The sequence below is a fragment of the Andrographis paniculata genome, unplaced genomic scaffold, assembly GCF_009805555.1.
Source record: "Andrographis paniculata isolate CXL003 unplaced genomic scaffold, ASM980555v1 Contig59END, whole genome shotgun sequence".
In the NCBI taxonomy this organism is placed as follows: Eukaryota; Viridiplantae; Streptophyta; class Magnoliopsida; order Lamiales; family Acanthaceae; genus Andrographis; species Andrographis paniculata.
Genome location: NW_026137594.1, coordinates 5,712,012 through 5,726,808, shown reverse-complemented (window position 1 = coordinate 5,726,808; position 14,797 = coordinate 5,712,012). Strand labels below are relative to the sequence as shown.

The window sequence follows — 14,797 nt, the reverse complement described above, 5'->3', positions numbered from 1 at the left end:
AACCAGAATGGGCGGCAATAGCTGGCAGTCCCGGACATACGCACAACAGTCCCCCACCTATGGTTTTTCCGCCTATACCAGAAAGAGCGATCCCGCACTTGAAACTATTATATGTTAACGCTCACATCTGTGGTAAGCCGATTAACAAGGTTTTCATTGACAATGGAACTATCTTCAACGTTATGCCTCTCAAAACCTTGAAGAAAGTGGGAAAAGGAGTTGGTGATCTGTCTCCAGTTGATATCGAGATAACAAGCTTCACATGACAGCCAACATAACCAGAGGGGATGATGGTGGCCCCTATTGAGGTAGGACCGAAGGTGATCTCAACTGTGTTCTTTGTGGTAGATGCTAACACCACTTACTCGGTCCTGTTAGGGCGAGATTGGATTCACGCTTCCAAGTGCGTACCCTCTTCTCTCCATCAGCAGATCATATTCTGGGAAGGAGATCAAGTGTTCAGAATGGATGCCAGCACTAATCCATTCAGCTCCACATAGATGGTGGAAGAATCTGTACTTTACTCTGAGTATGTACCTCCGATCTCACAGATAGGCTGTGGTAGATGAGCATCCCTGGAAGAGTTGTAAGCTTACTGTTCGGGGATATGTGTTTCATTAGAAACATTTTTCTCTATTGTGGCTCTATTGTTAGCCAAAAACATTAAATTTATTAGATTTTAGTTATGGAAGAGATAGAAAAATGCGACTTGTTGATTAGGCAGTTTTATTTAAACCAATTAATGGTTAGAATAATGGTGAGGAAGGTTCCAGCAATAATGTTGATAAAGGAGAAGGCTTTCACTGGCCTGACCTTCTGGAGAAAACAGAACCTTCCTTGTCAACTCAGGATCCGCTCATTGAATACAATGTAGGAACCGAACAGATACTCAAGATGGTCAGGATTAGTGGTTTATTGTCTAAAAACCAGCATGAGGAAATGGTAGCGGTAATTTGGGACCATATATAATGTTTTGTATGGGATTATTCCGAAATGCCCGGATTGGCACGGGATTTAATAGAACATAGGTTGCCCATTAAAAAGGGGTTCAAGCCGTATAAGCAACCACCAAGAAAGGTTAGTCCAGAGCTACTTCCACAAATCAAAGAAGAAATTGAGAAATTATTGAAAGTAGGGTTCTTCCGACCTTTCCGGTATGCAGAATGGTTAGCCAATATTGTCCCGGTAACCAAGAAGAATGGAAAGATTCGGATCTGCAGTGATTTCAGATATCTCAATTTGGCTACCCCTAAAGATGAGTATATAATGCCTATAGCTGATATGTTGATCGATTCAGCGGCAAGACACCGAATTTTGAGCGTGATGGACGGGTATGCAGGGTATAATCAGATCTCACTGGCAGAAGAAGATATACCGAAAACTGCATTCAGGTGCCCAGGGGCCTTAGGGATCTACGAATGGACGGTTATGCCGTTCGGATTAAAGAATGTTGGAGCAACCTATCAACGGGTAATGAATACTATATTTCACGATTTGATTGGGCAGTCAATTGAGGTATACATTGATGATGTGATCATTAAGTCTACTGATTTTGATACACATCTAGTCGACCTAAGAAATGCTTTCCTACGGGTGAACCAATACAACCTTAAGATGAACCCAACAAAATGCGCCTTTGGAGTTTCGGCGGGAAATTTCCTGGATTTTTTAATGCATGAAAGGGGGATAGAGGTTGATGCAAACAAATCTAAAGCTGTTTTAACAATGCGACCCCCTCGGTCGGTCAAAAAAGTGCAAAGTTTGTTGGGTAAAGTGAATTACCTGAGGAGGTTCATATCAAATGCCGCAGGAAAGTTAAAACCCATCACAAGGTTGCTAAAGAATAAAGCAATTGATTTTTTGTGGGGTCCAGAGCAGCAGGGGGCATTAAAAGAAATTAAGCAGGCATTAACAAAACCACCCGTGTTGGTTCCTCCAACAGGAGACCGACCTCTTAGACTGTATGTGGCAAATAGTTTTGATGTGGTAAATAGTTTGTTGGCGTAAGAATAGGAAGACGGTAAAGAAAGAGCTATTTATTACTTAAGCAAAACTCTAGCAGGGCCGGAGCTGAATTATACCATACCCGAAAAAATGTGTTATTCTTTAGTCTTCGCATGTACTCGATTGGAGCACTATATTTTTCCAAAAGAAACCAAGGTGGTTTCTAAAGTGGATCTGATCAGATTAATTCTGCACAGACCAACCATGCAAGGAAGATTAATGAAATGGGCGATAAGATTAGCTCCCTTTGTGCTGCGACATCGACCTATCAAGGCAGTGAAAGGGCAAGTGGTGGCTGATTTATTAGCTGAATTTACGAATAGCGAACCAACATAAAACAAGATGGTACCTTATATAGGTACTAGTCCTTGGAAAATATTTTTTGATGGTTCTCGTTCTAAAGGGAGGTCCGGAGCAGGAGTTATATTATAAGGACTAGGAGCCTAGAAGATCAGCCTGCAGCTTCAAATGGAAGAGATGACTCATGACTCTGCAAAATATGAAGCATTGATCTTAGGTTTGGAGGCACTTGTGGCAAAGGGGGCACAAACAGTTATTATTTGTGGAGATTCTCAATTGATCATCAATAAAGTATTAAGACGGTACACTTGTAATTATCCTTATTTACGTCAATATCGAGATTCGGTATATCGCATGTTATATAGAATTGTGGAGGTGGTTATTGAGCATGTACCAAGAATAGAGAATCGACAAGCAGATAATTTAGCTCAGAATGCCTGTCAGCAAATATTTGTTGGCAACATGGATACGATTACCGATTGGAGAACAAAAATTATGGTCTATTTGGAGGCACCAAATTCTGCGACTCCTGTGAGTATTCGATTGAAAGCATTACATTTTCAACTCATTGAAGGGTATAAGAGAACTTTTGAAGGAGTATTATTAAGGTGTCTGGGACCAGAAGAATCCATCAAAGTGATGGAAGAGGTTCATGGTGGAATATGTGGAGCACACCGAGCATGACTAAACATGTGATGGGCTATTCATCATCTGGGGTTCTACTGGCCAAAAACATTTGATGATTGTATCAAATTTGCTAAAGAATGTCAGGAGTGTCAGAGGCATGGCCTGTTAAATCATCTGCCAACAGTGGAACTCCAGGCGCTAATCAAACCGTGGCCATTCAAAACCTGGGCAATGGATGTAATAGGGAAAATTCATCCGGCTTCATCGAAGCAACATTCATTCATCTTGGTAGCAACTGATTATTTCACCAAATGGGTAGAGACAGTCCATTTGAAGAACGCAACATAGAAAGAAGTGATTGAATTCGTACTTAATCATATTATTTACCAGTTTGGGATCCTTTACACTATCACGACCGATCAAGGTTTGATGTTTACCGAGGAAAAGTTTATCGAGTTTTTGGCCGAGTTCAACATCAAACTGCATCATTCTTCGTCTTACTACGCACAGGCTAATGGATTGGCCGAAGCGGCAAATAAAATCGTCATCGGCATCATCTGGAAAATGGAGGAGGGAAATCCGAGGAAATGACATACATTGTTGCCTCAGGCATTGTGGGCCCACCAAAATAATAGGAATACTTCTACTGGATTTTCTACCTACCAACTAATGTTCGGGCAAGATGTTGTACTTCCTGCCGAATTAATTGGATCTTCACATAGGTTAGTTAATACAACGGTGAATAATGATGAAGCATATGTACAAAGGATGTGGCAACGGCTGGAGGAAGTGGACACCGAACGACTGAATGCTTTGGATCGGGTGGTTAGACAAAATGAGATCAGAGCTAAGTATTATGGGAAAAGAGTATCCCCTAAAGTTTTTGCAGAAGGATATTTGGTGTGGAAAACAATTCTTGCTACATATAAGAAAGTGGATCAGTTAGGGTAATGGTCTCCCAATTGGGAAGATCCTTTCATCATTCACAAAGTAATTGAAAACGGAGCTTTTATTATTGTGAATCAGGAAAGGAAATTGGTACATGAGAATATTAATGCCAAGTATCTGAAAATGTATTTTATTGCCTTTTCAGAACATTGTCATTAATTTTTATTACAAGAAATCTATGAACCCTTTAAGGGTTCGAACCCACAGGGCAGGGTTTTTATTCATCATCCGAAAGGGTGACACAAACATGATCATCTTCTGGTTTAGAAATTTCATCCCAATTCGCAGAAACTATTTCAGGTTCCTGGTCCAGAAGATCTTCTAGGTCGGGACGATAACGATCCTATTGGTCTTGCATTTCTTGAAGGTCTTGTTCGGTGCGAGCTTTCATATCTTGTAAAGAGTGACTTTCCTGCTCTACAAGTACACGCAGTCTGGAGAGTGTTGATCTTTGCTGGCAGAAAATGTTGTTCCAGTTAAGATCAGGGAGAATGGCCATGACATGATGGTTTATCATATCCACATGATGATCGAGGTCGGATATGCGAGTAATAATATCAGTTAGGGGTTCGTAGCTGGTGGATACACGTTCCATTAGGTGAATCGTACGATGTATGATTTTCCTACCTCTACCAGAAAACTTGAATTTAAAGTCCAGCTGTTTGAGCACCTGTATCAGGTCTTCAGCATGATGGCCTGTGGAGTGTTTTTCCACAAGGAATGGTTGCAAAGAACCTTCCCAATTGGTGGCAGGGACACGAATGCGAGGATAATTCATGGGTTGTATGTGCAAGTTTATGGGTATTGGTGATGATTCGTAGTGGAGAAATATGAATTATATATATGCATGTTGTGGTGTTCAAATTGCTGACTTAGTTAAGGTGCAAAAATCATGGATCTATGTTATGAATAATAGATTACAAAACTAAGTCTCAAGACTATATATATACAAAGTAATGGAGAAAGGAGGGCCCGAAGGGCAGCTCGGAGGTCGGCCCATTTCAGTTCCGACCGGGTTGCCCGACGACGCTGATAGGCCTCTTGGTGTCCTCTGATGAGTCTCATCCGTATGCTTGCTTGTAGTTGATCGTAGAGACTCGTCTGCGTTTGGCTATGTTCCTTTACCAGGCGACCTCTTTCCTAGATGCTGCCATCCAGGAACTCCAATTGTTGTTGAAGGCGTCTGAGTTCTTCCGTCTTCTGGGAGATCTCAGCCGCCGGTGTTTGTCGCGTTTGTTGGAGTTCATCCAGCATAGCTTTGTCGTGATCAAGGTCTTCATTGACCTTTTTCAAGGATGCTTCGAGGCTAGCCGGATCAGCGATCGGTTGAGATGACGTGGCCTCGGACAATGGAGGTCGGATCAGAGGTAGTTCGGCTTAGAGTTCTGTAATCCTTCCCATCATTCGATCGAGAATGGGAGTAGCTCTCAACTCCATTGGATGTTGCACCAACAAGTCTATCGCGACCTGAACCAGAGCCTCAAGGTCGGCTGGAATCAGGTCGGCGAAAGACAAGTCAGCACAATGTGCTATGATTGGTCGGGCTGGCATCGGGAGAGTTACTCGGGCCAGTACGTTCATCTCTTGGGCAGCCTGGAATGAAAAAGTGTTAGAGTATGGAGGAACAGAAATGAAATTACCAAAAGATTTGATACAGGGTCGAAATCTACCTGGTTGAATACGGTTGTTGCCTCGGAATGAGCCATGATCCGAAACGCCAAAGGAGGACCTCGGCGAGTCATTGGGCCGATGGCCGATTCGTCTGGTGGTTGCAGACGATGGGCAACGATCGGTTCCGAGCCCTGAAAGAAGAATTTCAGTTAAGGAAAAAACAAAGGAACCAGAGGGTAAAGGTGAAGGAATACTAACCACATCCCTTGGGTTTTGGTTCACGGAAGCTTCACCCGACCTCGAGGAAGAAATCTCCTCAACCTCATGAGGTGGTGGGTTGGGTTGGACTGGTTGTAGAGCTGCAAGAGGTCTCTCTCCCACAGGCTGGACAGCTGGCTGCAAAGGCGGGACACCGACCTGGTCGGGCAGTGCAGCGACTTGGTCGGGCACTACCGCGATCGCTTCAGGTTCATAGTTGAATAATAATAAACGAGTTAGAGAATAGAAAATAGTCATGTGGAAATATGGGGAAAAAAAAGGATTTTTGAGTTACCTGTGGCATTGGGAGAGCAGACGAGGGCAGAACTAGAGGATAAGTTTGCCTCCCGACCGGTTTCTCAGGCCGGCGGATCATCGGCGGGTCCCCTTCTGCAACCATGGAGGTGAAGAGGTTGGGTTGAAAGGAGGATGGCCTTATCGATGCCCTGCCTCCTCCATTGTTCTTGAAAGTGGGGGAGAAGTCTCGCATGCCACTTACGGTAGGCATATGTAGGATCAGTGAGGTGAGTTCTGATGTTGTCCAAGAGTCTTTCCGGCTTGAAGGCAGCATCATTTATGGCAATTGGAGAAACTTGGGAGACGACGAGTTTCATACGATCGGCGTCTTCGGTGGTGGTGCAGTAGGGATGAATGGTAGGAGTAAGAACCCTCGAAGCCACAAAAGGCACCGATGGATCAGTCCTGTCAAAAGGTAAAGCAGGAACATATTGATTGGCCATGGCGAGAGATGTGCAAAAAACGAAAGAGAAGAGGTTTGGAGGATGTTTGCTAGAGAGAGGTAAGAAAGGATTTTTGGATTCTGAGTGCGCGAATATGAAAGGGTGAGAGAAGGGTTTTACATAAACCCTGCGATGTGACATAAAACAGTGTAATGATAGTACTGTAACATGCTACAAACCCCTAAACGTCACGTCTCACGCAATCCGAGAAGTGACGCTTAGGAGTCGGGCGGGATGAAACAAGTTGTTGAGCGAGGAAAACCAATGTGTAGGGTTCCCGAGAATGGATTTGTAAATTGGGCCATGGATTGGTGTATGATTCGATGGGCCTGTCAATTGTATTAAGGTTTTAAAATGGGTTTGGGTGTAGGCCCAACGATCAAGGCGTTACTAAGAAATGGGCTTCTTTGAGAGGACCTTCGACTAGGTGATCGGTTGATACAGAGGTCGGGCAAAGGAAAATGAGAACAGTAGGCGTTTAGGTCGATTGGTGTGGAGGTCGGACAAAGGGAAATCGGGCGAAGGAAGATAAGACGGTGGTGTTTAGGCCAGTTGATACGGAGGTCGTACAAGTGGAAGTCGGGCGAAGGAAGACGAGGAGGTGGATGTTTAGGTCGGTTGGGGCAATTGAGTAGCAGTTTTAGAGCGGTTGGAAGAAGTTACAACAGGTGAACGGATGTAGAGGTACGACCTGATAACGACATTGGGGTGGTTGACATAGGCTTTTAAATAAGCCTTTTCATGACCTAAAAAATGGATCTTCAATCGACATTAAATTTAGTAAATTTCTTTTGGGATCATCTTTTTACTTTTACAATCTTTAGTGTTTCTTTTCAATTTTCTTATGTATCGTACAGTATCTAGGGATTTTCAATCTCAGACATCTTTCTAATCAAATTTGAAAATAATTTCTTTTTTCGAATTTTACGTTTTTATTGTTGAAAATCTGCATCAACAATTTTATTTAACACTTATGGACAACAAATATCATTATTTTTATTACATTATCTTATTATTTACTTTCATTTCTAACTAAATTTTAATATATATTTCAATTATTTTATTATTTTTTAATAAAATATAATACCTCCGTCCAACTCCAAAAGCTATATTTACTTTTTATTTGTTAATATTTAAATATTAATTATTATATAAAATATAATATAAATAAAGAAAAAATTACAAAAATAGGTATCTTATAATACTAATATAATAATATTTATATAAATAAATATACAAATATAAATATATTATTAATGTTAGAGACGGACTGAAATATATACCCCCTCCTTCCCATTTCAAGGAATCATATTTTTGCCCGTAATATTTGTTTTTTATTTTAGAAAAAATAATCGTATATTAAAACTAATTATATATTAATTAAAATACATTTAATTTTTATTTAAATTACAAATATACAATTAATATATACATAAAAATATCAAAATTTAAAACTGACCAATAAAATGCTATTATTTTTTTTTATTATAATTTTTTTTTAAAGGATGATTTAAAATGGACAGGACGGAGTATTTCGTTTTTTAATGAATTGAAAGAGAATATTAGAAAAAAAAAAGCCAACTTGCTATTACCTCATTACATTGAACATTCTCAAACCCCGTCCTCCTCCGCGTGCGTATACAGACTAGTACCCTAGTACTAGTAGTATAATAGAGGCAATAGAGAGAGCGGCCGCGCAGCGCAGCACAGCAGGCAGGCAGCTTCTCCTCCTCGTCCCGCCTTCGTCTTGTTGATCACCGATCGCTCCACCCTAAACCTAACTTAAATAGGAGAAGCCGCCGCCTCTCTCTCCCCTCGATCATGGCTTTCTCCTCCGATCGCTGTCCATCTCTCATCCCTCACTTCCTTTACTCCACCAAAACCCTAAATCAAATTTCCCCCACCCCCACCCCAACCCCTGCTTCTGCCCCTGTTCCGCCTCCCACCTTCATGATTCCCTCCCCCGCTGAGCCCCGCAAGATCGAGATGTACTCTCCTCAGTTCTACGCCGCCTGCACCGCCGGCGGTATTCTCAGCTGTGGTCTTACTCACATGGCCGTCACTCCACTTGATCTCGTCAAATGCAATATGCAGGTTCAGATCTCTTCTGTTTTCCCTTTTCTCTTCCTTAACTATTACTATTATTCAGATCCGGCATCTCTGCACGCATCTTACGCTCTTTCTTTGACCTTTTTTTTTTTTTTGCTCTCTCTATATTTATCTGGTCTTCAACTCTCCAATTAGATCCGTGATCTCTACGGTATTGTTCTATATTTTAGCGTCCAAAGTGCGTTGTGAGGTTTTCTGTTAAATCTAACTTCAATGTTTATGGAACCCGAGTTGCTGCCGAGGCTTAATGGTTGAACTGAATTCTGATTTGCGTTTCTCGGCTATACTTCAATTTCCGGGACCGTTCAATGTAATTAAATTATTCTTTTACTCAAGCATGTAAAAGATTTATGTGAAATTATTTTGTCTAAGGAAAAAAGCTTAATGATTTCAGGTTGTGTTTCTTTATCTCAAAAATCCCAACTTTACTATTGGGCTCGGCCGTTTCCGAAAAAAAATATTTTTTTCCTCTCACTTTGAATGGGTTTTTCTAAGATAGACTTAATAGCCGAATTTGTTGTTGTGAAGACATAGTGGAGGGATGAAGGAGAAACTGGGTCAATAGAAACCCGCATAGTCTCCGGTGTTTAGGCAGTTAATGATTGGGTGATATAATTTTATTGCAAGACAGAAACTGACTACATGGGTCTACTTTTTCAGATTGATCCTGCAAGGTACAAAAGTATCACATCTGGTTTTGGGCTGTTGCTCAAGGAGCAAGGAATTAAAGGTTTCTTTAGAGGCTGGGTGCCTACCCTACTTGGTTACAGTGCTCAGGGTGCCTGCAAGTTTGGATTCTATGAATTCTTCAAGAAGTACTACTCTGATCTTGCCGGACCAGAAAATGCGACTAGATACAAGACACTAATATATCTTGCTGGTTCTGCATCCGCTGAGGTGATTGCAGATGTAGCTCTTTGTCCGTTTGAAGCTGTAAAGGTTCGTGTTCAGACCCAGCCTGGCTTTGCTAGAGGTTTAGCTGATGGACTTCCCAAGTTTGTGAGATCTGAAGGTGCTCTTGGGTATGTGCATGAGTTTTGCTTTGTTTTAATGATTTCACCGGTTGTCATGTATATTGAATTGTGTGAAAGCCATGGTTTGTAATGTAATACTTGCAGGTTGTACAAGGGTATAGTTCCTCTTTGGGGCCGCCAAATCCCATGTAAGTTAAAACTAATTGACCCTTTTTTCTGCCCTATGGGATGATCAAAGTGTTTTGCTCTGATAGTAAAATAGTGGTTGATAATGAAATGTACTCTAAATAATGTAAGGGCTTTTGTGCTGTATTTTATATTATTATATTATCATTTTTCTTAAAACTAAAGTACAGCTGTAAACGAGCCGAACTAAGCTGAGCTTTTTATGTTTGAGCTCGGCTCGTTATAGACTCGAGGTCGGTTCATGTGTGTTCGTTAAGAGGAACGAGTTGGAATTTTTGTTTGAGCTCGGCTTATTTAGCAATTTTTCTTGTCCTTGTTTGGTTTGACTTGGCTTGTTAAGAGAATTTTTATTTTATTGTATTTAAATTTAAATTCAATTAATAAAAATTATAATTTTTAGCAATAATTTTAAATAAAAAATTAGAATTAAGTATAATGTTTATAAAGATTTATATTTATTCAATATAAAAATATTCATTTTAAGTTTTTAACAAATATTGCGGAACGTTTGCAAACAAGTTTGAGCTCATTCACGAATATAATGAGCCAAAATTTAAGTTGGCTCGTTTAACTTAGTTAACAAGCTCTTAAAGAGCTTAAACAAGGCGAGCTCGCGACCTGTTTGTTCTGACCTGTTCGTTCTTTTTACAGCTCTACCTAGAAGTAGACATTTCATGCTAATGACTTCATTTTCTGTATTACAAGTTTACCAAAGGTTTTGTTTGACATGCTGGTAGGATGTTAAAAAAAAAATAAAATAAAATGAATACAACATTGATCCCAGCCTTTATGTCATTTGAGTAATTGGTTGTTGGACTCAGGTGGCTTGATTAAATTTTCTGTTTTCATAGGATGCCTATTTGGATCGTGCGCTTCTCTATTTCTTGATTCACAAAACAAGTGCATAATGATTTGAGAAGTGAGACGTTTTTTTTTTTTTTTTTACCGTAAATTTCTTCTTAATCCATTCTATAAAGTCATCTTCACTTTTTGTTGGAATCCATCTTTTGTCGCCCCTTGTAATATTATCAACTGATAAAGTAATGCGATGGTACTTAAACCGAATCTTTTGTTCCCTCATTTCTATGTAGTGATGCATGTGTGATACTTATTGCAGAGTGATATGCTCTAATTTTCTTTAATAGTTCGCATTTGAAATTAAAAATGTTTGTATATATTCTGAGATCTGTATTGCTAGTATATCAGCATTTAAGCGGGTGTTATGTTGTTAGATACAATGATGAAGTTTGCCTCCTTTGAGACCATTGTGGAGCTTATTTATAAGCATGCAATTCCTACACCCAAAAATGAGTGCAGCAAGCCCCTCCAGCTTGGTGTGAGTTTTGCAGGAGGATATGTAGCTGGTGTTTTCTGTGCCATTGTGTCTCACCCAGCAGACAATCTTGTCTCGTTCTTGAACAATGCTAAGGGAGCTACTGTTGGCGATGTGAGTGTACATGCTTGTTTGCTTTTAACCCACCTGTTGTTACTATGCTAATTTTCCATCTTTGCTGGGGGGTTCTTATCGAGTTTTTGTTTTCTAATCTTGCTAGGCTGTAAAGAAGCTTGGGCTGTGGGGTCTGTTTACTCGGGGGCTTCCTCTTCGTATCGTCATGATTGGAACTCTTACAGGAGCACAGTGGGGGCTATATGATGCTTTTAAAGTTTTTGTTGGGCTGTGAGTTCTTCTTCCCTTGCTGGTTTCTTATTGGGAGATTTCTGCATCTGCTGGTGTGTGTGCCTTATATGCATAACTTAAACATTGCAGGCCAACTACTGGTGGTGTTGCTCCTGCGCCAGTTGTGGCTGCCCCGGAAGCAGCAAAAGCATAGCCAGATGCAAAGTTTGAATATATAACGCATTGAAACCTTCTCCAAAGTGGGGTTGGGGAATAATTATGGAAGCGGTTGATTTGCTTGCTTGCACCTTGAGGTAATGAATGAATAGGGGTATTCTTTTCCAGTTTAAACGAGACTTTGAGAGAGCAGCATGAGGTAATGAATGACTAGTGGTATTTTTTTCCAGTTTAAATGATACTTTGAGAGAGCACTGGAGAGTGCCGAAATGATTTTTTTGTTAGGAACCGGTTGACTGACTGGTAAACAATTAAAAATAATTCGGATGAAAATGTAAAACATTGCCAGTGAAGATTTACAGTTGCCTTTGGGCTGCAGCTGATGAATCAAATGAAATATTTGAGGGTTTTTGTTTTTTTGGATCCATCATTTATACATGACGGACTGACTGTTTGAAGGGGGGGCGGGGGTGGGGTGGGGTGGGGTTTCAACTAGTGAGTTATACAATTGGCAAGTGCTGTTGTGGTTGCGTCATGTTGGCTGGCATCTAATCTATCTATGTATGCATGTCTGTCTGTTACGTAGCCCCAAAAAGTCAACTTTGGATGAGGAGAAGGATGGAGGGACATACATACATACATACCACCTCCGCCAGCCTCTCTTCCATTCTTTCTGTGAATTAAGCTAAGCGGCCCTCCCATGATCATCCATCCTTTCCCTTTCCTATGTCTTTGTTATTTTATGGATGCATTTACTACTATTACGCAAAGTGATGTTGGCATGGCGGGGTCCGTGGCTTCCCCAAAACTAACCAGCCATAGACCGAAAAAAAGTCCTATCATCATAATAGATATATACCTATTATATTGACAGTATTTAAATATGACCATGTCACTCCACCCCACCCCACCCCACCCTGTCATTGATCGTATCTGTAGTTGTTTTAGCTTTGGAAGTCTTCTTCTTCTTGGTGGTTGTGGTTGTGGTTGTAGTAGTAGTTTTCAGCAGGGGGTGGTGGGATTGTGGGTAAGTTGAGGATGGGCTGTAAAGCTTCGGCTTCACCTCCACCTCCTGTGTAATTCAGTGGGGAATCATCAAGGAATGCAGCGCTGTACTGGTATAAGATTTCCATGCCCACCAGAGAAGGCACCTCAGCTCCTGCTGCTGCAGCAAACATCTCCATCTCCAACTCCAACTCCAACTCACTTCCTACCTTCCCCACCACTTGTTCATATTCTTCTTTCTTCTTTGCTTCAATCACCTTATTATTATTATCATATCAATCCAATCAAAACACACATATCTCAGTTCATGGGCATGATGCTGCCTATTGCTACACTACAACCATCATCATAGCTAAAAACAAGAAAAAAACTATGAAACTGAATCTTACATGTTGCCCGTCCTCAACATTCTTGTACACAAGAATGTAGTCGTTAGCTGCCAAGCCATGAGTAGAGACGAAGCCCCCTAAAGACGAAGAAAAACACATACTTACGAAAACACCAGAAAGGAATGTTTATTTATTCATTTAATAAATTTGTTATTACCAGTGGACTCAAGCACGTACATCCTGCTGTTGTTATTTGGCCAGTATCTGTGTATCAATCAAAGTACGCATGGCATTAATATAATTCACAGAGAGACCTCACATCAGCTAGTCGGGACGGGACCGGGTTGCATGGGAAATTCAGTTCAATGGACACCAATCCATGCATGCATTTGAATTTTTATTTTTATTTTTATTTTATTTTAAAATTTCAGATACAATGAAAGCTAATAATAGAAGGTAGCTAGCTAGCTAGGGTCAAAATAGTAGAAGAGCATAATATATATATATATATATATAATTAGATAAGGTTGTTACATGGTACGTACCTGAACTTGAAGCGCCAGTGATGAGTAGCATCCATATCAAGCATGATGATACATGTCCCCTCCTTGGCCTCAAGCACCGGGAGATGAGCCTCTGCATCCCTCTGCACAATAGAGGTATATCGAATCTAATTTTAAATAATAATGCAAACATATATATATATATATGTGTGTGTGTGTGTGAAGATATGAGGAAGTAAAAGACAGGTAGATAAATATAATTAATTCTGCATACCTTAGGAAGGATGATTCTTCCCAGGGAATTCACGTCACTATTCTTCAGCTGCTTCTTGAAAAGATAACAGAGTTTCGAACGATCGATTTCCTAACAAAAGTAACAATCAAACCATTACCATTTAGGAGAAAATCATATACTACTAACCAAAAAGACAAAAAATAGTAAAATTAAATTAATAGTGTGGAGGAAGCTCCGCTGAAAATCTGGTGAACTAATATAATATATTTATCCTGCCAATTTTGTTGTATTATATTATATGCATGTGAAGTTGAAGACAAAAATCACATAACATAGAGATGAGAGAGAGAGAGAGAGAGAGAGGTGAGCAGGAAATAAATAATTATTAAATGAGGCAAGAGAGAAAGCGCAGAATAGACGATAGTTACACGTGGGGATGGTAGCGGGGGCGGTGGGTGGGATCCAGAGGTAGGAAAAGTGAGGGCGTCCAGGGCCAAGGTAGAGCGCCGGGACCTGCGCATCCTTGGCCCTCTCTGCACATGAACATCATGATGATGATGATGATGACGACGGACATTACTACTCAAACCCGACCCCGACCACCACCACCACGCCGTCCGCCTCACACTGCTGCTGCGGCTGCTGAATACATTATTATTATTATTATTGATGCTGCTAGAGGCAGAGGCAGAGGCACCCTCCCCCCGTAGCTGCTGCTGCTGCTTTCTTACTTGCCCTCTCGCATGAACTGCTGCTACACCATTACTACTAGTATTATTATTATTATTACTGATTATGGTGCTGCTACCATACTCAGAAATTGGGTCCCCCGCCCCACTGAACTCTTCTTCTTCTTCTTCTTCTTCTTCTTCTTCTTCTATTTTCTCTAGGTTTCTCTCCATGTATGTATGTAAGGTTAAGGTTAAGGTAAGGTTGATGCAGGGAGCACTAGGAGGGAACAAATTACTAGTTAAGGAGAAATTGAAGTGGATATGATATGATATGATTGGGTGGGTGGGTGGGTGGGTGGCTATAATATATATATTAATGAGGGTGAGTGTAAGTATGTATGTTAGATTGGAGGGAGGCTGGGTTGCTATTTATGCTCGCAGGAGACCAATTGTGTTAGCTCAGTATGAATGAATGGAGGAACGAACGAACGAACGAACGGGG

At 40.7% G+C, this 14,797-nt stretch overlaps 2 protein-coding genes across 2 annotated transcripts; one reads left to right on the top strand and one right to left on the bottom strand.

Annotated features, from left to right (window-relative positions):
- The first annotated feature begins 8,099 nt into the window (after positions 1–8,099).
- LOC127258065 (mitochondrial phosphate carrier protein 3, mitochondrial) lies at positions 8,100–11,967 on the top strand. The gene is made up of 6 exons (XM_051284703.1): positions 8,100–8,582; positions 9,258–9,619; positions 9,716–9,759; positions 10,990–11,204; positions 11,311–11,435; positions 11,526–11,967. The coding sequence occupies exons 1-6, from the start codon at positions 8,310–8,312 to the stop codon at positions 11,587–11,589; spliced, it is 1,083 nt and encodes a 360-aa protein (XP_051140660.1). The 5' UTR covers positions 8,100–8,309; the 3' UTR covers positions 11,590–11,967.
- LOC127258483 (B3 domain-containing transcription factor FUS3-like) lies at positions 11,526–14,526 on the bottom strand. Its single transcript, XM_051285333.1, has 6 exons — positions 14,053–14,526; positions 13,664–13,753; positions 13,432–13,532; positions 13,104–13,150; positions 12,947–13,023; positions 11,526–12,814 (listed from the first exon to the last, which is right to left on the bottom strand). Exons 1-6 carry the CDS (start codon positions 14,524–14,526, stop codon positions 12,497–12,499), a joined length of 1,107 nt encoding a protein of 368 aa, XP_051141290.1. The 3' UTR covers positions 11,526–12,496.
- Positions 14,527–14,797: the final 271 nt, after the last annotated feature.

Excerpts from the sequence above, each read along its gene's own strand:
- LOC127258483 (XM_051285333.1), bottom strand. The coding sequence starts at position 14,526 with ATGGAGAGAAACCTAGAGAAAATAGAAGAAGAAGAAGAAGAAGAAGAA. Across the intron at positions 13,533-13,663 it reads GAAGAATCATCCTTCCTAAG|AGGGATGCAGAGGCTCATCT; the intron begins GTATGCAGAATT and ends TCTATTGTGCAG. Across the intron at positions 12,815-12,946 it reads ATGTTGAGGACGGGCAACAT|GTGATTGAAGCAAAGAAGAA; the intron begins GTAAGATTCAGT and ends AATAATAATAAG.
- LOC127258065 (XM_051284703.1), top strand. The coding sequence starts at position 8,310 with ATGGCTTTCTCCTCCGATCGCTGTCCATCTCTCATCCCTCACTTCCTT. Across the intron at positions 9,620-9,715 it reads AGATCTGAAGGTGCTCTTGG|GTTGTACAAGGGTATAGTTC; the intron begins GTATGTGCATGA and ends TAATACTTGCAG. Across the intron at positions 11,436-11,525 it reads TTTAAAGTTTTTGTTGGGCT|GCCAACTACTGGTGGTGTTG; the intron begins GTGAGTTCTTCT and ends TAAACATTGCAG.